This window comes from Amphiura filiformis, chromosome 14 (genome assembly GCF_039555335.1).
Source record: "Amphiura filiformis chromosome 14, Afil_fr2py, whole genome shotgun sequence".
In the NCBI taxonomy this organism is placed as follows: Eukaryota; Metazoa; Echinodermata; class Ophiuroidea; order Amphilepidida; family Amphiuridae; genus Amphiura; species Amphiura filiformis.
The window spans coordinates 48,957,873-48,983,544 of NC_092641.1; the positions used below are offsets into that span (position 1 = coordinate 48,957,873).

The window sequence follows — 25,672 nt, forward strand, 5'->3', positions numbered from 1 at the left end:
CCCAGAGACTATGCTGGAAGTTCATCAGCGGTTTGGTGATCTAACGGGGCTGTGGGGCTGTCTTGGATAGATATTGAATCCTCAATATTAAACTACATACTTTTGTTGTTACGATTTTAGTTGTGAACTTGTGGTGTATTGACAAACCAACAGCACAATGGCAAAAAGCAGCCTCAATATTGATGAAGTACAAAGCTTGTGTGCAGAGCCTGACCCCAGCACAAAAGTAAGTGGCACATTATTATTTCAGTACAATCATAAATCACAATACTAGGCAATGCCTGGCAGGCCATCTCGAGATACCGTAGCTAAAATACAGATCTACATTTTACTGTTTATCTTGCTGTATTTCAGGGCGGGAAATCCAAGCTGATGGACCAGAGGATGTTTTTTAGTAAAAATACATTCCCATATCCCAGTGGGTTTCTGGCCTTGGTGTGTCTGCCTTTTGTACACATGTGGCACAGTTGACCATACCTAGCATTGGTATTGTGTGCTAATTTCAGGAGTTTTCATCATTATAATTATTTAATATTCAAACATTGAGACTTATGAATAAAATTAACCCGGGAAAATTAATGCAATATGAATGTTTTCTTTAACAAAATCAAATTTTAAGTCTCGACTATTAGCTCGTTAGCTGCAATTTTAAAATTCCCATTGTGTGTGGTAATGGGGACTTTGCCTTTAAAATAGGTTATATTGTTCAAAGTTCCCTATCATAGTGCATTGTGGGAATGTATTTAAGCCTCATCTGCTGATGGACTATGCCAAGTATTGCAGTAGAAGTATTATGCAATAAAGTAAAATTATCAAGATTCTGGTAACAGATCCAAGAAAATGAAGTACTCACTCGATATATTTCAGTTCCTATCAGGAACCTTGTTCACTCTGCAATGACTGTAAAAAGTGTTTCTAGTTGTCAGCAGACCCAAGTGGCTGTGATGACGTCGCCACTTTTGTTGGTTGCTGTTGTGAGATGATCTGGTCATAGATTCTGTCCAATCCCTTGCGCCCAATTATTGATTATACTGGCTCCATCGGCTATAACATTTCTCGTTCCCTTGCCGACATCATTAGTCCCCTGGTTGGAACCACAAGCCACCATGTGTTGAATTCCAAACAGTTGGCCGAGGATCTACGGGACATAACAATTGAGGATGACGAAGTTATGATATCTCATGATGTAGTCTCGCTTTTCACCAACACACCCATAGAATTGACCCTGGACATAATCAGGAGGAAATTGGCTCAAGATCGTACTCTTCACCTCAGAACAAGATTGACAGTTGACAACATCATGGAATTGGTTGAATTTATTTTAACAACCACATATTTCACCTCCAAAGGCATCATCTACCAGCAGAAAAAAGGCGCCGCCATGGGCAGTCCCCTCAGCCCGATTGCTGTCGATTTGTTCATGTAATGGTTGGAGGTCCAGGCCATAGCTACTGCACCACCCAGCTGTAGGCCGAAGCTTTGGAAGCGCTACGTGGATGATGTCCTCGAAATTGTCAAAAAAGGTGAAACTATCAACTTGACTGACCATCTCAATCAAATTGATCCTACTGGCAGCATTAAATTTACATATGAGGAGGAGGTAGATGGCAGTATTCCTTTTCTAGACACTCAAATCACCAGAAAATCAGATGGCAACACAAAGTTGTCTATCTACAGGAAGCCTACGCATACAAACCAATACTTACAATTCCAGTCGCACCACCCTCTACACCAGAAATTGGGAGTGGTAAGGACTCTCCTAGACAGAAAGGATGCTATCGTCACAGAGGAGGCTGACAAAGTTGAAGAAGAAAGCAAGATCAAGGACGCTCTCTCTCAATGTGGATACCCCGATTGGGCCATCGACAAGGTTAAGGAAGACAAACAACATCCAAAGACCAAGAAAAGGGAGAAGAAAGACGACAAAGACAAAGCTAAGGGGTCAGTCGTTGTACCCTACGTCAAGGGCCTTTCAGAGAGAGTGTCTAGAGTGTTCAAGAAACATGGTTTTTCAACCGCCATGAAGCCGCACTGCACTTTGCGTAATTTACTGGTACATCCCAAAGACAAACGGGATCCCCTCCAAACAGCTGAATCCATATATGAAATACCATGCAATAGCTGCCCTAAGACGTACATCGGAGAAACGAGCCGTTTGTTCAAAACAAGGCTGCATGAACACAAAACTGAAGCTGAAAAAATAAGTGCCAAAAATTTCACCAGGTCTCAAAGAAAATCCTCCACATCCCAAATCCATAAATCGGCAATAACTGAGCACGTCGCAGCTAGCAACCATGTAATCAGCTGGGACGAGGCTAAAATCATCGATCAAGAAGCAGACAAAACCACGCGTTGGCTTAAAGAAGCTATTTGGATCAGGAGCAGGGGCAAAAACACTATGAACAAGGACGAGGGGGCATACAAATTGGACAGAATCTATGACCAGATCATCTCACAACAGCAACCAACAAAAGTGGCGACGTCATCACAGCCACTTGGGTCTGCTGACAACTAGAAACACTTTTTACAGTCATTGCAGAGTGAACAAGGTTCCTGATAGGAACTGAAATATATCGAGTGAGTACTTCATTTTCTTGGATCTGTTACCAGAATCTTGATAATTTAACTTGACTTTGAACGATCCTGATGAATCTCTTCAATAAAATTATATAAAGTAATTTTTGCATGACACACAGTTTGGAAATTGTACGTTGAGAGGTTGGGGGAGGTTTTTTTAACCAGAAGGAAAATAAACTGGAAAGCCTCTAGACGAGAATATCCGCAACAGGCGTGGGGGGGCAGCTCCATCTACCGGACAGAAATTGTCCAAAATTGCCCTGTGCATCTTCTTTTTTTAGACCGTTAAACACCTTAATTTGGGGCAAAAATAATGTAATGTTGCAAATTACCACAACATAATCACTTTTGTTGGGGCTAAAATGGTGTAAAATGGAAAGATTCTGCGCGCTAAGTCTCCCAATAAAACAGGCCAAAAATTATGACCAACAGGAACATTTGCATTGCTGCTCACCCATGATATGCCACCGGGTACAACAATAAAACAAAAAGCAAGTGTGCAGCCTGTAATGGCATGCAGACCTGGTAAAGGGGGCAGCATGATAATCCCGTTGGCTCAATATCGGGACTTTTGTATAGTCAACATTTACAATACTAAAGGCTAAAAGCGCGGCTTTCTTCAACATGCTCAAGGAAACCTGTAAAGACCATTATTTATTTGCGATATATTAGTAGAGTAGAGAGGAGTGCAGATCAGTGAAAAAAAAACACTGCTAACCATATGATAATTAATTAAAAAAATTGTTTGTGTTTTATTTGCTAAATGCATGTGATATCAGCCGGTTTAAACTCTTCTCGATGCTTACACGGCCAAGGTATAGATGTAAATACTAAATTGAACACTTTCAACGCTAAATGTCCACGAGGCACCATGTATTTTGAATGAGAGCACACAATGCGATATTAAGACATCAGATCTGAAACTGGCTTTAACTTAAAATCAAGGTTGATTTTTGCTTAATTCCTTTTTTCGTTTCAAACTAACTTTCCTTCATACCGCACCCAACTCCAACTCCAATTTTTCATTCATTTAATAAAGAAGTTCTGTGTACTTTTATGGAGTTGTCGAAAATGATAATTCAATTAAGGGGGTACTACACCCCTGGCCAATTTTGTGCCTATTTTTGCATTTTTCTCAAAAATCATAGCGCATTGGTGACAAGTAAGATATGTATATTATAGGGGCAAGGACTACAACTACTGCACTGCAAATTCAGCAACTCAAGGCAAGTAGTTATTGATTTATTGATCAAATATTGGTTTTCCCTCATTTTAGACTGTAACTCCACAACTGTTGTCTGTGCTGAAATAAAATTTCCAGTGCAGTAGTTGTAGTCCTTGCCCCTATAATATACATATCTTACTTGTCACCAATGCGCTATGATTTTTGAGAAAATGCAAAAATAGGCACAAAATTGGACAGGGGTGTAGTACCCCCTTAAATGGAATGACATTTTAAATGAAACCTTCCGTTTTTTATTATTATTACATTTTAGAGATATTAATTACGTGCAATTGTAGGCACCTGTGTTCATTTTATGCATTTTTGCAGATTTTGTATTCGTTTTTGCATTCTGATTAGCATTGTCTGAACATAATAGTATTAATACCATAAACTTAATGACATTAGTGATCCTAGTGTGTACTTTCATGGAGCTGTAGGTACTTAAATATAATGACAAGCCAATTAAGTGAATTAATTAGTGAAATACATTAGTGAACCAGACATGTACTTTCAAGAAGTGGATTGACATTTTATATGAAACCTACCAAGAAACGATAACAAGTTGTCCTTACGATGATATTACGTCAACATTTGGAAAAACTGTATATGAATTATAGAATTTTAGGTTTTAAAATATAAGCTCAGGTGTACCACAAGGGTAAATTCGTGGATCCCTGGTATTATTTATATTATAATGATTTTGATTTTTGTATCTTTTGAGGAAACATTGTGAAATAGAGTGAAATACGCAAAGGCGAAACACACGAAAGCAAAATACGTGAAGACGAAAATGCGCAAAGGCTAAATGATACTAATATGGCTTCATATTCTGGGACTGGCCTGATCTATGTTAAAGACAGACTTTTTGACTGGGAAAAGAATTGGGTTTAATATTTAGTGGCCAAATACTTTTACTCAACATAATCATATACCTGTACATCCAAATTAAGGGTTAATAACTCTTACATTGAAAGATTTGGACATTTTAGTTTCTTCATCTCTACAGTAGTACGTTGAGCACTATAAATATTGATAGATAGGGTATATACTATTTCAATTCCTTGAAATGTTTCTCAAAGAAAAAATGTTTTTGGATTTTTATCCGTGAGAGAGTGACAATATTTCTAGCGTTTACCTTCTGTGACCCTCACCCGTTCTTCTGGAAGACATCGAATTAAAAATCCCATTGATATTTCCTGTCTCAAGGGTTGTACTATTAATTTGTAAACAAATATTAACAGTAGCATAGAATCCCTTTCTAGGAGAAGCATTTTCATAATAATGCAACGTAGTATCCGTCCCTAGCGCTGCATATGTGAGTGGACACTACGAATGAGCCGTAAACTCGGCAAATTGTATTCTGAGATACAGTGCAAAATGTGCGTGCAGGTCGTATTCACAAGTGTCTCAATTAGGCGCGACATGTTTCTCATTTGATAGCGTTTAAACCAATCAATAATCCTATTGCTGAAGAGGATAATGATCTAATCCTTAAATAGTTCTTGTCTTTGTTTGCTTTGGCTAAATCCTGTTCAAGTGGTGAGTTACAAAGCATTGTATTTTGTCTAGGTATGTATAACCAACAATAACAATGAGAGGACATTCCTGAACCTCGTTGACTTGGGGATGATTTGAAATGACCGCCAATTATGACTTTATTACCAGCAATGTGGAAAAAGAGACACACGTAGAACCGAAAAAGGTTACCATTTTGTTGAAGGAGCAGAGTTCAACAAACCATAACTCCGCTTCTGGATATCGTTTGAGATCAAATGATATGCTATTTTAAAGCTTATAATATATATTTTCTAAACACGAAATAAAACAAAATTAACCGGGGCCGAGTCTACGGCTGATTCGTAGTGTCGAGTCACATATAATTCACGTAACTTTAGCGGCATGGAAAACACTAAATTTGCGACAATTAATATGGCTCTAAGATATGCTTAAGGAGCCTAATCGTGCAAAGTGCAATCTGTATTTTGCTTCATTTTTCGTCAGCTTCCGGTTTTTCTTTTCTTTTTTATTTTTTAAGGATATTTATAGAATCAACACTACTGTTTTAATGTTGCAAGTGAATTATTTCAACTTTTGTTTTAACTTTGATTCAAAATATTTTGTTGTCGTCAACAGGATTACATCTCGCATCACACAATGTTACTAATCAAAGATCCCAGGAAAACATTGGATTTCTACTCCCGAATACTTGGAATGAGGTGAGTGTGGCAACCACCAAGGTCTGTTAATTTATTGTTACGAAATATCACAGATATTGGTCTGTGGAAATATAATACCGGGGTACCCTAGAGAAGATTTATAAGCAGTCCCATGATACTACTGAAACATCCGGGTACTTGAGAACCAGTCTAGTAATCACGGAGTTTCACACAATTCTTTACTGTTGATTCCCGTTCCAAAGTCGCGATTTTCAAACACTCAAAATATGTCCAAAACTTGGGTCGATAAGCATTTTGAGATGATCCCTGAAAAGAACCTTGGTACCCTGTTCAAATGAACTCTTTTTTGTTACTATCGACCCACATTTGAATGAGGAATAGAAGTTTGAAAGTACAAGAAATCGGTATACTAAAAGTAAAAAATTCAATTTAATGGACACAGCTGCCAGCAGCTGTACGCGATGCGACCGATTTCGTACAACGCGAACGCACGACCATTGATACAATAATGAAATTACTAACCAATCATGACTGAGTTGGCAAAGTTTGATTCACTTTAGACTTCTCCGTAGTCCACTTGACAATTGTGCATACTATGGCTATTACATTTAAGCTTAAAACTCTGATTCAATTATTTGTGAACAATTGATAGATTTTCACATCTGTCTTTTCAGTCACCCTACTCCCTCTGTTTGTTAGCTTCCCAAGTGGACTACTGACGCGGTTAACACTTTTTACACGGGACTCTATGGAGAGTTAGGCCACTTTCTGGCCTAACTAAAATTGGTCATGATGTATAATGCATCTTTAAATGAATCTGCCCTGTGATTGGTCGCCCAGATCTCGTTATCGTTTAAATCCTCCCGACACGTACCATTACCATTAATTATACATGGTACACATCTATCTATGGAATGCGGCGCCTTTGTGCTGGCGCGAAAGTTGGTGGATGAACGTACGCATCTAGCGCGTATTGTACCACCATGCTTAGTCTTGTGGTTAGATTTGATTGATAAACAAGTATGATTGACAGTGCGGCCCTGATTTGGTAAAATGATCTAAGTTGAAATTTTGACATAAAACAATGTAAAAGAATCTAACCCCCTAAAATGGTTGTTATTTCAAAATTACTCAACCAAATTAGCCAATTTGTTTGCAAATAGTAAGATTTTTATATTTTCTAAGATATTAGATGTGTTTAATAATTAATTTTAAGTTAGATCATTTTACCAAATCAGGGCCGCGTGTTTTAGAGAACGAAGTCCCGGGGTAAAGTTCTGCTTAAAAGTGAAAGTCCATAGTCGATTTTTAACTTGTAATAAACTGGCAGATTCTAAAATTAGAATTGTTCAGTATTGAAGTGCCATTATAGTTATGCCATTATGATATGTTGCATTCAATAATACAAGCCTACGTATACTTTACTTTTACTGTCACAAATATAATTATATACACTTTTTTATAACCATTTTATACTAGTATTTTGATGTAATAAATATCAGTATAATTTCGAGTTCAACTGAATGCGTTCATCATGATTAATAACATATTTTTATTTATCAAAAATCGACTATGGCATAGTCTAGATTCACTTCCGCGTTACGCACACGCGGACGTTCATCATACAGTGTACGCAGAGAATCACCACGCTGTTGACAGTTGTGTTCATTCAATTGACATTTCTAGGAGACTGGTTCTCAAGTACCCGGATGTTTCACTAGTATCATGGGATCTCCTATAAAAATTTCTCTGGAGGTACTCTGCAGTAGTATACAAATTTTGAACGTTTGAAAATTTGTTCTCAAGTTATAGAAAGTGTCATATGGTGACTCCAGTGTAAACAGTCTTCATATTGAACTTTTTCCCTCTATCCCACAATGCACTATTCCAGGGGGGGGGAGGGTATGACGTAGTTCATCAACCTCATAGATCGTGTGCATCCGATGGTCTTTGCCAGGCCTTTGCAATTATTTTGTCTTAATATGGGCATACTGATTCCATATATGCGGATTATCGTAAAGGCCATCGATGTTACTAATTATGCAATTATTGAATACACGAGTGATGCAGTTACGGAGCGATGCAGAACATCTGTGTAAGAGATTTTGTTTACATTTTATTTTCATCTCCAAAAAAAAAGTGAAACGGACGCCGACAAAATATCACTGCGTGTCCCGTCATTAGTTTTTCACCATTAGGTCTATAAAATGTATACAAAGTTAGGTTTCAATAACAGAAAACTTTTTTGGCGACGACACCATGTCCATAAGGCATAGCAATGTTGTTTTTTTGCCCCGAAACGTATTAGAGATCGTGCGCCATTATCGTGTTTATCAGAGATTCCTTTTTTGTGATGAAGGCAACAGCCGAAATGTCCGCATTCCAGAATGTAATGAACATAACTCTGTACTCCCCCGGGGAAATGATGTATTTTGCGACACTCGTACCCCCTGGAATAGTGCATGATGGGAAAGAGGGAAAAAGGTCTATAGTATATCGCAAAATATTAATATTGACAATAACCTGTGTTTTCATATCACCATTTGTGGTGAAAAATAAGTACAAATATGTAATTCGCAATCATTTGTAGAGCAAAGATTTCTTCGTTCCGACGGCTAAGTATGCATGTGAATTATACTAAACCACGGTGACAAATACACAGCACCTCTTGGAAATCCCGGTTAGTTTCAGTTATTGTAACCGGGGTACTCTGTCTTCTCTAACGGTGACAGATGAGTACATGTGGCAGGGTTTTAAGGCTGTCTTCTGTTCTTTTTTGAAGCTAAGGGTTAAGGGTTTATGTGGCTGAGACTGCAATTTCTGGTAGGCTGTCCCAGTCTTTGAAAAGTCTCAGGCAGAAGAAGGAATTTTGTGTGAGTCCACTAATGACCTGCGTAGTCAACTTCCTTGATCATATGGTGTCAGGGTTGGTTTGATCATCTGGCTCACAAATCTAGCATAAGTTAGCATTTGGATGACAGCTCTTTAGACAATAGGCATAAGATTGATAGTGTTTGCTGCACACTTTCTCTAGCATCTACTACACATGTTTTAGATGAAGCGGTGAAAACTGCATGTACTAGCACTCAGGTATTGGCTTTACTGGGACCTCAAAATGTATTTTTTATTTTATTACATGTACGTATAAGGTCTATATTCTATGAAAAGTAGCCCTCGTATGCTGTTTGCCACTGGTAGACATTTTTGCCAAATTTGTTTTGTGAATCCTCCTTACATGTAGCTCCCCCGTGTATTTTGAGCCCTGCTGATGTACAGTGAATGATAGTAATAATTAGTCAACACAGGAAAACAGTGTTCATTATATTGAGGGTGGGACCTGAAGTGGGGAGTAATCAGGGCCCCCAAATTGTGGGGCACCGCAGAATTGCCCGACGTCTTCCTTTTAACCCAAAAAAACACCACGCGCAAATTGTCCTTATGGAATCTAACCTTGTCTCCATCTGAATTGTAATGCTCCAGCCGTTACTGTCGATCTATATACCAAAACCAAACTTAGCCTCTTGAGTGCACATGCCTTCCTCACGGTGAGTTTGAGGCCTCCAAATTTTGGCCCAGGGCTTCCAAAAAGGTAAACCCGGCCCTGGGAGGGTTTGTCAATCGAGTGCTTTATAACACTTGAACCACCTAAATCATCTACAACAACCTGAAGATACATAGGTGGCAGAACCTTCAGGCAGAGGTGGTGCACCAGTCACCACACCAAGAATTTGGTCAAGGGTAAACACACACATGGAAGTTAATTCCTGGTTTAAAAATTTGTTATTTTGGTACAAATGACTGAAAATTGTTTCAGAGAGGATCTAGAAATTTTTTTTTTTGGGGTGGGGGGGGGGTGGTTAAATGAAATAATGCAATTTCTCCATTTGCCATTCGGAGTGGTACCCATTTTTAGTAAAGATGCGGTTTAATTGTTATAATAATTACAATATTATTTATTATTTAGAAAAGAAAGATACTCAAATTCATACACAGTAAATTCCATTATACAATACATTGACAGTAATTTGTGTTGATTATAAATTTTCACAGAATGTTATATGAGGCACACGTGCCTGCTTTGTCATGTTCAACGTTTTACATGGGCTTTGCAAAGGCAGAAGACATTCCCAAAGACAAAGCTAAGAAGTTAGAGTGGTGGTCTATGCTATCAGGATGCATTGAGTTCCGATAGTAAGTAAACTCATTATTTTTTTATTTCCTTTCATTGTACTCATCTTGACACTTTACAGGTGTGGGTGGAGCGGACAGTATCAAATAAAATTTGGTTGGTTTCAGAAGTAGTAACTGCTCAATATTTTCTTTACATATAAACTGACACATAAGCAACTTTGATGCAAATATAGCCTAAAATTAATAAATTGTTAAAAAACAAGGGCTGACAAAGAAAGTAGATTAATTAATTAATTAATTATGAATTGATTAATTAATAAATTAATAACCCAACAATCGATAAAGTCATACATATTGGAATGAATGAATGAATGAATGAATGAATTAATTAATTAATGAATTGATTGATTGATTATTTGATTGATTGATTGATTGATTGATTGGTTAATCGATTGTTTGATTGATTGATTGATTGATTGATTGATTACAATAATGAAGGACTTTGAATAATTGATTTAATAATTTATTGTAAAGAATACTTTTTGTTAGTTTCTGAAATGATGAGATGAGTGATAATAATTCAAGATGAAAAGCAGTAATTGGAAACAACACTGTTGTATGTCAAATTAGCTCAATCATAAGGCGTTATAGACTATTTTTTGGAGGTGGTTATTTTGCTCTCGTGTAAAATTGAGTTAGCTTAAAATTCCCCTGGATGGTCAATTGTGGAATGTGTAGGGTGTGCGCTCGCTAGACCATTTTCTCAGGTGAGGGGTGTCGAGAAATAAATTTTGCTGGTATATGGCCGGATTTACCTTTTGCTGGCTTCTGGGCAACATGGTTGCCACCCCTGGCTCTTCGGATAGAAGGCACTCCTCCCCCACACTGTAACCGACGTTTTTCCAAGCTGTCCCCAGAGTTCCTTTACCGGTGAAAAGCGCGCGAAAAATTTCAATGCTAAAATTTAAAGGGGGATGTACCGGAATCACCGAGCCAGGGGGCAAAATTTCCCAATCGTTCCACTGATCTGCTACTAAAAGAACATTAGCGGGACAAATGAGCGAGAAGCGCGAAAAAAATTGTATTGGCCTTTAACAACTTTGGTTAATTTAGTCCCGGTATTTTGATCCAGCTCATGAGTTTCATGTTTACGAGGGCGGGTCAATAAGTTCCCGCAACTATGGTGTATCTCCGCTCATGCATGACTAGGACGGCTGTTACTTACGCTAAATTCAAGTTTGTACTTTTGTCTTTCAAAACGAATATGTATTAGCGATGCTGAATGCTTGATTACGTAATGACATTAGCACAAACACAATAGCGTATGGGCACTGCCTGATTTATGGTGAAAAGTAGTCAAGAAAATCTCGCGCCAAATTGAGGTATTGTTACATAATTCTAAATATCTCGAGAATAAAAGTACAGTCTGGCACGGTTTTTGCAGCTTTATACACCGATAACATAGGCATGATGCTGGACTCTTTTTAGACATATACCATTTTTATTAAATAAAAGAAATCGTGTTGAATATCTCCAATTCTGAGTAGGCTTGATCACCCATTGTTGGTTACATAATAAGAGATAGAAAGATTAATCGATGAAAAAATTTAACCAATGGTACCTGGTTTGATTGGGTATCTACTGATTATAAAAAAGGGAGGTCCCAGAGGTGAAAACATAAACATTTCTTTCTTAATGAACCCTTAATTTCAAAAGGTCTTGTTTTTGTAATTAAAGTAGCACACCATAGAGAGGCTCTGGATTGAATAAGAAATTTGAATTTCGAAAGGTGTGTCTAATTTTAGCATAAGACTTGGTATAGTAATTCACTCACACAGCTACTGTTCCGCAAACCTTGTATTAGTCATATTTTTAGCGCGTTTTTGATGAATTTTCACTTTTTTCATACATTTTTGGTACTTTCAATCATGCATACCATCAACGCATGCGCATATTTCTATTTTTGTTGCAACAACTTCTATTGTCCTGACTATGATCTCTAATACCATACCAATAACCATATTTGGTTTTGTTTTATTTTGGAGATAATTTGGATTCTTTCTTCTGCCGTGTGGGTTCTTTTTCGCGATTTTCACACCATTTTTGCTTGTTGTTATAGGCCTATTTCTGGTGAAGTTCAAAGACGGTCCCTTTGCTCATCTGTTGACGGATACATTTCTTCTTTCACAATTATCAATTGAATATACTCAGATTACCTCATACCAAAAATAAGGCTTGTAAACTGCTTTGGTCTTTACTTCTGCTTCTTTTTATTACACGTTCCTCAAAGCCAATTCAAATTTCTCGCCCATGTTGACAATTGTCAGTGTACATATAGCAATGACTTTATGCAAATGAGATTACGTAATTAAAGGTACTCTGACACTACTTGTTGTGCGTTTTGAAAGACAAAGGTACAAACTTTGTTGATCGTAAGTAACAGTCATCGAAGTCATGCATGAGCGGAGATAAATAATGGTTGCGGGATATTATTGACCAACCCTCGTATTCCGGACATCAGAGGCGCTGCTCTATCACTCATATTAGTGATTTACATAATAGAAAGGATGGAATTGTAGCTCTCATTTGTGATCGTGTTCAAGTTTGAGATGAAAAAAAAAGAATTTCCAATGGGACGTCTCGCAGATCTACTCACAGAATGGGTTTGCCGATATAAATGCGCGGGAAGCGCGCGGCAATTTGATATTTTAACGCTAACAATTCTAAAATGGGATTTATTTTGGGTCTAAAATAGACTAAAAGGAAGATGCAAATCGTAAATTTTGTCACTACATTTCTGCCGACTGAGCAGGGGAGCGGTGGTGTAGCCAGCTTTTTTGGTCAGAGTGGGGGACAAAATTAAATTTCGGGGGCATAGACAACAAAAAATTACAGTTGCATCATACCGTTACATAGAGACTGTATGTCTTCGAGCTTCAAAAATGGCTTTGTTGGGTCGATATGCGCGCGTAGCCTGACAAAATTTGGTATTTAACAAAATTTTCGCCCATTATCAAGATGGAAAGGGCTTTATTTTTACACTTTTTGTATTTTACACTATTTTGGCCCACAATCGGGCTGAATTTTGGTAGAAAAGGGGCTCAGTGCCACTTTTCTTTTCCTTTGCCCTCCTGATTTTCTCTTTCATTTCTTGTCAGAGAGGCACTTTTTTCATTCATTTTTGTCATGAGGGTATCCCCCCCCCCCGGCTACGCTACTGCAGGGGAGGAGACTGACTTGCCACCATGCCCTATGGCCAGTGGCGTAGATTTCTTTTTAACATTGGGGGATGGGGTTGGAAATATTTTCTTGTAGTAGAGTGAATCCAGCACAATCGTTGATTAGTTGTTCTTACTAGTGGTAATCACATTCCAACATTATTGTCTTTGTTTATGATTCAAAAAACCACCCAAGCCTAGAATTTAAAATGAACCCCACGAAGTCGCTGAAATGCTAATCGTCATACCTAATACAGTTTAACCCACCCATTTGCACCATATTGACCAGGTAAATCTAACTGAAGGAATTAAAATGATACACAGTTTTTTTCTCAAAATCACTTCCTATGGACTTGGGTGGGTTTTGGATTCATGTATTCAATTGGTGGGCGGAGTACGGATAGGTTTGTGCCAGGTTCGGCAGCAACTGGCCTAGTTGATGCGATCTGATGGTGATGATTCACCATGGCAGCGAAATTACACCGCTTTGAAGCCTTCAAGATCTGTAAAAGGCGCTATATAAATCCGAAATTATATTATTATTTTTTAATTCGAAAAAATGGCATTTTTAGGTTTATATGGCCAAATATGAGGCTAATTTGGTCAGAAACCCACATACAGGTGTCAACACGGGGGTGATTTTATGGACCATCCCTCTATCAATATATTGGAGGGATTTATCCCCATTCCCCTGGGATTTATACCTATGCCCATGGCTAATTAGACTTCTCCGTAGTCCACTTGCCCATTTTGCATACTCTGGCTATTACATTTAAAGGGGGGTAACCCTATTGGTTTTGGATATGGATTGTCTTTAAAATTACATATAATATCAAATATTGTCCCCTTTATGCAGCTTTGTGAAAAAAACGAGAGTATTTTCTACGTAAATGTGAATAAATAGCAAAATTTGCAACCCAATACTTGGTATGCGTGAATTGCATTCTGGGAAGGGAAGCAATAATAATAATAATAATAATAATAATTTTATTTGAACAACGCTTGTGAAACAGCGGCACTCGTCTACATGACGGTGCGTTCATGTACAATTTTACAAAGGTATTACAAAATATAGAAAAACATAAAGATGTAAAAGGAACAAGAGAAAATTAAACAACTAAAACAGTATTTAAAACAGTGAAAGCCCAAAATCGAACTCTAGACACCCGGCCGGGCGGGATGCTGCGGATGCCCAGGCGCAACAGCGCTACGTTAAAGTCACTGGGTTGAGTGAGGGCGTATACGCATAGTGAACGATTTACGATCGAGTAGGTATCGCAGCGGGTGTCCGACAGATCGAGTGGGACTGTACACAGAAAACAAACTATAATATACGTGAAATTACAGAATGAAGAGCCGAGTATTAAACATGTAAAGGATAGAATAAGAGATCGTCGACTTACTTTATACAATTATTACGCATGGCCCAGGCTCTTTTTAAAAATGATTTACATGCTGAGTCAAAAATACTTAACAAACAGTCAACATCAATATTATAAACATCAAGAAAATAATCACTGGAGATACCTAACATAAAACATGTCTTGACATTTAAATCACTTGATATAAAAAGCTGCCAGATAAAATCTAAGTTGTTTACATTTAGATTATATTCAAGAGTGTGGTATTCAGCGGCTCTGACATTTTGTAGTGCGTGACAAACAAACATAAAGTGCCTTAGATCTTCAACCCCATTCTTACATAATGGACAAATACGGGTTGCACCATCGTTCCAATGATGGGTTCTACCATTGAGCGGTAAGGTGTTCGAGCGTGCTTTAAATTTAAGAGATGCAGCATAGAAATCTAAGTTACTTAACAGATACCCTTCAAGACGAGGCATGTTTTTGATCAAGTTATAATCTAACAAAGAAGATTTAGACATAGCGTTCTTCTCCCATTTTCGATGTGAGTTATCAATAAGAATATTAATACATTTGTTAACCCAGTTATTACACAGTGACATATCAGTAAACACGTGATCCATACCACATTCAATAAATACATTTTGTAGATGTGACAACCACCGAAGGTGTTTGGCTTTGTTTGAAATATACATTACATTGGTGACATTATAAAGCAATTTAGGCCAGCGATGTAAAGACATGCATCTTAGTCTATTAAAATATTTTATACGTAATTTATCTTGAAGAACAGCGACTGGTTGCCAACCAAGATCGCCTAATAAACATTCAATTGGTGTGTTTCTAGGGGCTCTAAGGATAGAACGAGCCATTTGATTTTGAAGGTGCTCGAGTCTCTTAGAATCATTTAAACTACTGGGCACCCATACAGCTGAAGCATAATTTATGGTTGAAAGACCCAAATTTTTCCACAATATATCCCCATAATATACACGATTAAAATCGTCTTGACCATCAATAATAGATTTAATATAACCAATCATTCGATTCCCTTTTTTAATAACTTCTTCAATGTGATAGTGATTTGACATGTTTCTACAAAGAGTGACACCTAGGTACTTATATCTGTCAACTTCATGAATAAAACTCTCCCCTAAGTGCCATAGTCTATTGGGGTTCAATCGCTTGCCGACAATCAATACATTTGATTTGCTATGGTTAAAGCTTAATTTCCAAGCGCGAGCAAAATTAGCCGCTAGATCTAACATCGTCTGCAATTTGTGTTCATTATCTGCGATTAGTACAATATCGTCAGCCCAAAACATACTACCAATATTTACATCACATACATTTATTCCCAAATTATGTTTTTTAAGTAACTTTGTGAATTCATTTATATAGATACAAAATAAAATCGGTGAGAGTACACAGCCTTGCTTAACACCTTCGTCTATTTCAAAAAAGTCAGTGGAAATATTACCAAATTTAACCATGGATTGAACATTTCTATACAAATTGTCAATTAATTTCCAAACATTTCCTCTTATACCAATATTCCAGGCGGAATAGAGAAGACCATCCCGCCAAACAGTATCGAATGCCTTTCGGAAATCCAGGAAGGCCATATAAGTAGCTTTACCCTCTGCTAGTCTACTAGCTGCAATACTCTGGACGGTAAAAATGTGATCTTCGCATCTATAGTCCTTTCTGAAGCCTCCCTGAACTTCCGAAAGTATATTATCTTTTTCAAGAAAATACGAAATTGCATTGGCAATAATTCTATTAAAAACTTTTGAGATACAAGATGTAAGAGTTATTCCTCTATAATTATTTAAATCTTTGTGGTCACATTTCATAAAACTAGGGATAGTAACTCCCACGTTCCACTCTTTTGGAATTATGTTTGTATCAATGATCTTCTTGAATAGTTCAAATAAGGCATTTACTAAACAATTACCACCATTTTTCAATAATTCATTTGTTATACCGTCAATACCTGGTGATTTATTATTCTTAGAACTCTTAAGAGCATTATGTACCATTTCAATAGTTAAATCAAGTGTGTGAAGATATTCATCATTAATAAGATTACTTGTATTATAAGATCTATATTGACTCACCAACTCTTTAATATCATGTGTCGATGTTTCATTGTTTGGTTCATTAAGTTCTCTATTCATTTTACCAAGAGTACGCCAGTAATACAATACACATTGTTTCATTTTGTTACCATTATTTATAATCTCGTTAGTACATGGATCTTTTAGAGAATAGATATCCTGTTTGCGTTTGTTTCCACGAAGTGAATGCCAAAAATTACGACAATGGGGACCTCCCTCTTTAGCAACTTCAATCGATCTCTCAATGCGCTTTTGCATAATCTTTTCTTTGATTAAGGATTTCACATGATGTTGCTTTGTTTGGTAATCATCCCAAAGATCTTGACCTAGGTCCTTGTCATTCTTATCACCTTTACACCAATTTCTATGTTTTCTACACGCATCTTTACGCTCTTTAATACAGCCATCAATATCTTTGTCCCACCAATTACGAAGTTTAGAATTTATTTTACGGGTGCCAATGGTTTTCGTTGCTGCCCGTATAACGTTATCTTTAAATAACATGTGCCGTAATTCCCGTTCGTGATGTGCCATGCGTGCGTGGCGTGGTTGCACTGACACAAGCTCCACTGTACTAGGTACACATTTCAATACTACTACGGTGACATTTCCCCACAACCAGTCTTTTCGTGTTCGTCTGTATATCGTTAATGATGATTTTTGTATATAAATTATGGCATAATGGCAAAGAGCTCAATAACAAAGCAAAACAGAAATGCCCCGAAGCGACGACAATGCTGGAAATGCCCGTACTATAATAGTGAACGGAAAATTTAGATTTTTAAAAACTCTTTTTCATACCGAGTCAGAAAAAAAGAAACCAAATGATGTATTTCCCCTTGCAATATGTACATTTCAAATGAATGTAAATAATTTTGGGTTTAAAAATGGAGCAGAAAAAACTATCACTACCGGGATTTGGACCGGGGACCTCTGGTTCAAAATACGATGCTCTAACCAACTACGCCACGCGGACAGCTTCTAAGTTCGGAAGGAAGTTTAATACCTTTATAGTAACGTGGTCGATCTGAAGTCTCTTCAGCAGTTATTGCGGTTCGCTCTTTTCATACAATGTGAATGATGCGAAACCAAACTAGCTGTTGAGGAGACTATAATTATCTACGATAACCCTGACCATAATTCAAGAAATTGGTAGCCAGGAAGGAAACTATTCTTGTGTGAATTCTCCGATTTCTCCAGAAATACATCGACTTGGAGCGTCAAATTTCAGGATAGTAATGAGAAAAATAGTATCTATTTTGTGATACCAAAAACTCATTAACAATGACACAAATCGGGGGGATGATGTTGTCGATCGGGTTACGGACCTTTAAGCATAAAACTCTAATGTGTATAAATTATTTTGTGTGCAATTGACAGATTTTCACATCTGATCTCTTCACACACTGTACTCCCTCTGTAGTATACTACTCTGGATTGCGGCTAACTTCCTTAACACGGTTGTCTATGGATGATATTGTCGGATTTCTCGCCTACTAAAATTGGCCATGATGAAATGCATCCTTAAATGGATATGGCTTGTGATTGGTTGCCAAGATCTCGCTATGGTTTTAATCCGTGCCATTACCATTCACTACATCGTACACAACAATCTGTGGAATTTGCGGGGCTTTTGTGCTGGCGCGAAAGTGAAACTCTCACTTGGTGCATGGACGTACGCTTAGCGCGTCTTGTACTACCATGCTTAGTACCTGTGTTAGAGAAAAAGTCCCGGGGTAAAGTTCTGCTTAAAATCAAAGTACATAGTCGCATTTTTCACTCGGGCTTTCGCGATCAATAAACAGCTGTAGATTCCAAAATCAGTATTGAAGTGAGCCATTATAATTATGCAAGATATGTTACATTCAATAACATAGGCCTACGTATACTTAACTTTTTCTGTCACTAATTATATAAACTCTTTATGACCGTTTTACTATTTAACACTTTAATTCTAATAAACATCAATACAATTTTGAGTTCAACGGAATGCGTTCATCATGATTAATAATAACATTTGTATTTATCAAAATTGACTATGGCATAGTCTAATGGCTAATCTCCATTGGTGCTGATGATAATAATGATAATAATAATAATAATAATAATAATAATAATAATAATAATAATAATATTAATAATAATAATAATAATAATAAAATATATTTTTGAGCGCCTGACAACAAAAGCAAATTCACTAAGCGCTTTACAGAGCAAAATACATGAAAGCAAGAACACACAAATTATTAGTACAATACAAGAAAAAATCATAAAAACAAGGTTACAATATCTTAAATTAAGCACAATAATTAAACTACAACTTAAACGACAATTTAAAAAGATGAGGCTTTAAGCATGTTTTAAAGTTCTGCAGAGAAGAGATGCTGGAAATGTCTGCCGGCAGAGCATTCCAGATGGTAGGTGCAGCTACACTTAAGGATCTGCTGTCATATGTGACGGTTTTATGAATGTCCGGGCGCTTAAAGGAGTATTTCGTGATCCTAGCATCCTCTATTTATGTCATTTTCATTAGATATCCACGAAAAAACCTATTCCCAAAATTTCAGTTGATTCCGATTTTGCGTTTGCGAGTTATGCATGATTATGTGTATTACACTGCTCCATAGACAATGCGTTGTAATTTCGTTCTGGTGCACCAGAACGAAATTCAAATTTCACGATATCTTTGCTAAACGAATTAATCTGCAAGAAATATTTTGTACATAAACATTATGTAGCCAGAGGTTTCCAGTGATATAAAAATCTCAACTTTTTTGAGAAAAGTGGGGGATGAGGCTGTGGATCACGAAATGCCCCTTTAAGGAGATGTGCAGATGATGAGCGAAGTGTGCGAGAAGGATTATGGCGAGAAATGAGTTCAATTGTCATGAGTGCAATTTTGTAAGGGATGCGATGACGAACTGGTAGCCAGTGCAGATCGTGGAGGATTGGGCTGATATGATCGTATTTGATACTGCGTGTAATGAGTCTAGCTGCTGCATTTTGTACTCTCTGGAGCTTCTCGATTTCAGTCGCGGGTAGTCCGTATAATAAACTATTGCATAAGTCAAGCCGCGACGAAACAAACGCATGGACCAGTCGCTAGATGGAATCGCCATCCAATCTTATAGATAGCAAACGAAGCTATGGATGAGAGACTCACCAATCGACACATTAGGAAATGGAGGTAAATGCATGAACTTAGAAGATAATGGATCACCTCAGTCTTCGAGTCATTAAACATGGGTTTGTCACCAATACTCCACGAACGCACATCAGATATCCACTTCTCCATCCGCAAAGGAGCGTCTGATCTCTCCGAAGGCTTCAGAATCAGATAGAGCAGTGAGTCATCAGCAAATTTCATATACTCAACACCATGGGCACTGATAATATCACCGATTGGAGCAGAATACATTGTAAATATGGTAGGTCCAAACACTGACCCTTGAGGAACACCCTCCTCCAACACACAAGGATCCGATAAAGTGCCTCCGATATCAACAGAATGTACGCGGCCCATATGATAAGATTCAAACCATTTCAATGGCGTGTCGACGATACCATAGCGATCCCGCAGGCGTTTGAGAATGATCTGATGGTCGATGGTGTCGAATGCTGCGGAGTAATCAATCAACACTAAAATGGCTTCCTGGTGTTTGTCCACAGCCTTCAGAAGATCGTTTTGAATGCGAATTAATGCCGTCTCAGTACTATGGTGCTTGCGATACGCGGACTGCTTGGGATCATGCAAACCATGAGCATCAAGGTAGTCTTTCAAGTGACAAGCAGCAGCTTTCTCAATGGTCTTGAAGAGAAATTTGAGATTTGATATTGGGCGGTAGTTCTTGAAATCGTTACGATCCAGGCCATGTTTCTTCAACAACGGCTTGACCTGCGCGGACTTTAGCGTCTCCGGTATCACACCTGAATATAACGAGCTTGTGGATCAACATCTAGGCATTGTGTCTCAAGTTTCGCACTATAAATCACTGAGCTTTTTTTTTTCTTTTTTTTTAATCATATTAATCTTGTTATCATCCAACATAATTGGTGACTTATTTTGATCCTCCTTACAGCAAATATGGAACTGATACAGACAAAAGCTTCAAAGGATACCACAATGGTCAATCAGATCCAAGAGGATTTGGTAAGATGTTATATCATTTTCTGGTATCACGGTGTAATGACAAGACACTGCATTATTAGTTGAATGTCTTTTTTAAGTTAATGAAAGTTGATTCCAAATTTCCCGTCAGCTGCCCACGTTATTTTTTCATTTGGCCAAAACTTTCATGAAGAAGTAGATTTTAGAATATCAGACATGCCCTGCTGATGAGTGATGATTTCAGCCATTTGCCTTTGTTGTAGGAGTAGAGGATGTAGTCAATAATGTACATTTTAAGGATTCGTCGTCTTATTTCGGGGAATCCTCGTGAAAACAAACTCAACCCTTTGCGTAATCTATTGCCGAAAAGGGTCACCTCATTACTTGACAAAATATATGTGACGGGAAACTTAGCTTCCATTAGGTGTTAGGTATCTAACCAGCACACACACAAATGCTGTTTTGAAACATTTTGATAACATTTTTTCAAAAAGTTATAAAGAGTTGTAATAATGCTGAATTTAATGACTAGAAAACAGTTTAAAAACATCTGTATCTACGTCGCCCGTATCACATACTGACGTATTCGACATTTTTAACATTTTTGAGAAAATTGGTATATTAGTTTGTTATGTTCTACTCTATATATTCACCAAATATCATGCCTCAAAGTGGCTTAATTAGTAAAATATTAATTAATTTAATTATGTCGTATTTACAAAACATTGAAATGTCTGTATCACATAACGACGTATTTACCGATCATCTATATTGCGCAAGCCCAGTATATCGTATCTGCAATTTGAAGAATTTGCCGTTTCACTTACTGACGTATTTGCGCTACGTATTTGCGCAACTTTGTCATTGCGCGGTAAAATTGCTGTTTTGTCCTTTTCACATACTGACTTATTTGCGCAACTGTATCACATAGTGAAGTATTTGCGCGACGTATTTGTCATTTGACAGTCGAAATTGTCATTAGTCTTTTTCACATAGTGACGTATTTTATTTAATATTGATTTTTTGCAGAATAAGATATGTTCTGATAGTGATAAGTGAATTATATTTAAAATATGGTATATTTGAATTATTGTTAACCTGGTTTTAATCGACAATAATGTTTTAATCAAGATTATGCAGCAAATAAAAATCGGCAGATTTTCAAGTTCGATTTTCTCGAAATGCGTATTTTGCAAATACGTCAGCATGTGATACGGCCGCCGAAATGTATGGTTAGGATCATTAGAACCATATGATTGATATCGGATTGGTCAAGGATTTTGTTTAAAAACTATTTTACTCTGCAGGACATATTGCAGTCCGTGTACCTAATATAGACGACGCTGTCAAAAGATTTGAATTGCTGGGTGTAGAATTTGCCGAGAAACCAAAGCAAGGTTGGTTGAAGTTTTGTTGTTTTTATAACATATTTTGTCAGCAAAGTATGGCATGTTGCTCCAACTGCTACCATAGTCCAATTATGTCAGTGTAGTATAAAGCATTCATAACCTCATTAATATACGCGAAACCTGTGATCCAATCAAAAGAAATAATTATTGATTGCCTGACCGCGCACTAATTGCGAGGTCATTAATAACTCACAATGACTCCTGACGCGCTACAATGACTTCTGCGCGAGCGTGCGTGTATAAAGCTAAGCGTTATTGCAACGCACGCGCCTACGCGATGCCGCCGCGTTTCTGTGATTGGTAGCTATTGTTGTCGGCGCGAATGTTAAATTCGCCTGGTCGATTTTTTTGTAGGGTAGGTTACAACAATGATTAAAACTGGTTATATTCTAACAACGTTTGATGGTATAAAATAACATAAAATGCCATTTTGATTTGTTCAAATTATTAAATACGACGGTAATGAATGACAATAATAACTTTGCACCATCTATTTTGAGTTCATTGTGTGAAATCGTCGGGTTTTGTTTTGGGCCTCGGTATTTTTCCTCAGCCCAAAACAAAACCCTCCGATTTCATACAATGACCTCAAAATAGATGGTGCGCAGTTATTATTGTCTATATCAAAGTCGCAAACATGATTGTGAATATCATTGATCTGACTTTATGTGTATTGACATTTTGTAAAAATGTCTACCAGATTCTACAGTTTTCTCACGTACATGTAAAACGTTTGACTGAGATTGACAAAGCATTAACGAGAAGGGGGTCCATTGACCACGTCCGAAAATATTATTTCATGCTGTTCTCATGAATACTCGGAAAAACTCTTTTGTTCATTTTGCTTTCAGAGTATTCTTGTGATGAGTTTACAAGAAGCGCTCTAGCAACTTGAAAATTTAGCTAATATCATGAGGTATATTTACATTTCATGCTATTATTCAGTAGTTAATTAAAACTGAAACTCGCCTATATAAACCTCTACCTGTGTAATGCATACGATTGCATGCCGAGGCGTTAAATATAAATTATAGTAAAAGGCAGGTCCGACAAAATCCGAAGAAATGACCAAATTGATGGTTGAAGCCGGAAAAATCGGCCGGAAGATGCAAGGTTAACAAACATGGGTCTTCTGCCCCCGACTTTCCTGCCGCTTGCCGCTGTGTCATGACATAGCAGTCAATGACAAGCTTTAATGGACGCACCATTAGATTCTCAGGGGGGAGTTGGGGTCGGGGAATTATTTTTTTCGCCGCCGAAGACGGCAAAGTTTTTTATTGCATTCATACACAGTTAGGTGGGGAAGCTTTTTTTTTTTTAGTGTTGGTGGGAAAAGTTGCTCTTGTAGTGGGGAAGTTTTTTTAAAACTTCTTACCCCCCGATAATCTAATGGTGCGTCCATAATTCCCCGCCTTGATTGTGTCCCTTTGTCAGCAATGCTTTATGGCACGCCACACCGGACATAAAACGTCGAGTTAAAAAAAAATGACGTCCAGTTTAAAAAAATGACGCCGAGAATATTTTAAACTGGACGTCATTTTTTAAGTCTCGCCGTTTTTGTCTGGTGCGGCGTGCCATAATGCTTGTGTCACGCCGTGTCACACCGTATCACGCCGCTCCCTGAGTGATAAGCAGCATGACAGTAGGAAACACGTTTTTGATCATGTTTATAAAATGTAGTCCCATACCGTAATTGCGCTTATTTCTCTATTCTTGTTGTTGCAGGTCCTGCATATATCAAAGATCCTGATGGCTACTGGATTGAGATTTGCTCCGGCGGAAATGCGGTGAAGATTTTATCGGAGTATGGGAGTCAATTATCATGATATAAATATAGTGCCTATTAATTCAGAAGTATATAGTGGCGGCATCAGGATATTTCTCCCAGGATATTTCTCAAGGACAATATTGTTCAAGGTTGCGCCGCAGGCTTACAAAGAAACAATAGCAATCAAGCTTAAACTTTAAATTAGCACCCGATAGAGGGCAGGGCCTGAAGAATGAGGGAAATTATGGGGTAAATATTCAACGGAATAAACTGCATAATCATATTATTTAGATTTATTCCGTTAAAAATCTTATTTTAACTTATCAAATTACTAGTTTTTATGTTCTATGGTGTCAAATATTTAATATGTGATCCTGTCTTCTGGAGTACAAGAGTATACTCTCACATGATACTTAATATGTGATCCTAATACAGTATCTCATATTAGTTTTCATGTTCTCCTACCCACTATGGGTGGTTTGCTCTTGATACATTTTTACTGCATTTTTGGCGTAACGATTTTTAAATCAAAAGTAAAAATTGTGGTATATTTAATTTTGAGAATTACAATTATATAAATGAACACATTTATGATCCAGGTGCGTGTATAATAGAAAATTCGATCATACGTGTATATCACCTTTCTTTATATGTGTCAACAATAGAATATTGATCACCAACGGAGTATGAAGCTTTATGAAAAAAAATATATAATATAGCGTGTTGACATCGGGTCGGTTTTTGTAACGTTTGCACAGAACGAGAACGCGAGCAGCCTTTTATTTTGATGTATTCTGATGATCTGTGTTCCTTGTACTCACCCGCGACGTTCCAGCCATAACCATACCGCCGCCCTGATTTGGTAAAACGATCTTACTTGAAATTTGGACATTTTGAGATATATCCATATCATGGGTAATGTGAGGGCACTCTTTCCATTACATCCTCAAATCACCACCATGCCACCAAATAATGAGATTTATATATTTTCTAAGACATTAGATCTGTTTAATAATTTATTTTATTCAAAAAAAAAGTGTTTAAACTTTAAAGCTCTTTTTCTCGAAACAGCGATTTTAATTTCAAGTTAGATCATTTTACCAAATCAGGGCCGAATTCCGTCGAAACCGTTGTCTGTGACTGAGAAAGACGTTGTCGCAAGCGGATTAGAAATATTGATTTTCGTATTCATCTTTTTCTGCTTTTTTTGTGGTAATCATTATAATATAAACTGTACATTTGTGGGCAAATTGAGGGTGCTATTTACATATTTTGTATTTAAATTAGCCAATTAATATGAGCGATTCCTTACATTTCATGATAAAAAAGTTTTTTTGAAAATTTCCTTCCCATTTTGTTAATCTTTTGTCTAATGTTCTCTAATATCATTATATAAGTATCAACCCCTTGTAAACATGCAAACAAGATTTAAAATAAATCGCGCCAACATTTTCCAACTTAACTTTAAAATATCACAGTTTTACATGCCATCGAACAACCGCGATGTGTACTCTAAACTCATATCACCCTCTGTCTCTCAGTCTTGAACAACTTTTGTAGGTTCCTGGCATAAAA

General features: G+C 37.3%; 1 protein-coding gene across 2 annotated transcripts; it reads left to right on the top strand.

The window, feature by feature from the left end:
* Positions 1-18: 18 nt before the first annotated feature.
* Positions 19-25,672, top strand: LOC140170230 (lactoylglutathione lyase-like). Of its 2 annotated transcripts, XM_072193565.1 has the most exons (6): positions 21-226; positions 5,936-6,018; positions 10,030-10,170; positions 20,892-20,962; positions 22,228-22,317; positions 24,055-25,672. In XM_072193565.1, exons 1-6 carry the CDS (start codon positions 158-160, stop codon positions 24,153-24,155), a joined length of 555 nt encoding a protein of 184 aa, XP_072049666.1. In that variant the 5' UTR covers positions 21-157; the 3' UTR covers positions 24,156-25,672. The 2 variants fall into 2 exon arrangements, with proteins under 2 accessions (XP_072049667.1, XP_072049666.1); XM_072193566.1 differs by lacking the exon at positions 10,030-10,170 and having other exon boundaries at positions 19-226.

Excerpts from the sequence above, each read along its gene's own strand:
- LOC140170230 (XM_072193565.1), top strand. The coding sequence starts at position 158 with ATGGCAAAAAGCAGCCTCAATATTGATGAAGTACAAAGCTTGTGTGCA. Across the intron at positions 227-5,935 it reads AGCCTGACCCCAGCACAAAA|GATTACATCTCGCATCACAC; the intron begins GTAAGTGGCACA and ends TGTCGTCAACAG. Across the intron at positions 22,318-24,054 it reads TGCCGAGAAACCAAAGCAAG|GTCCTGCATATATCAAAGAT; the intron begins GTTGGTTGAAGT and ends TTGTTGTTGCAG.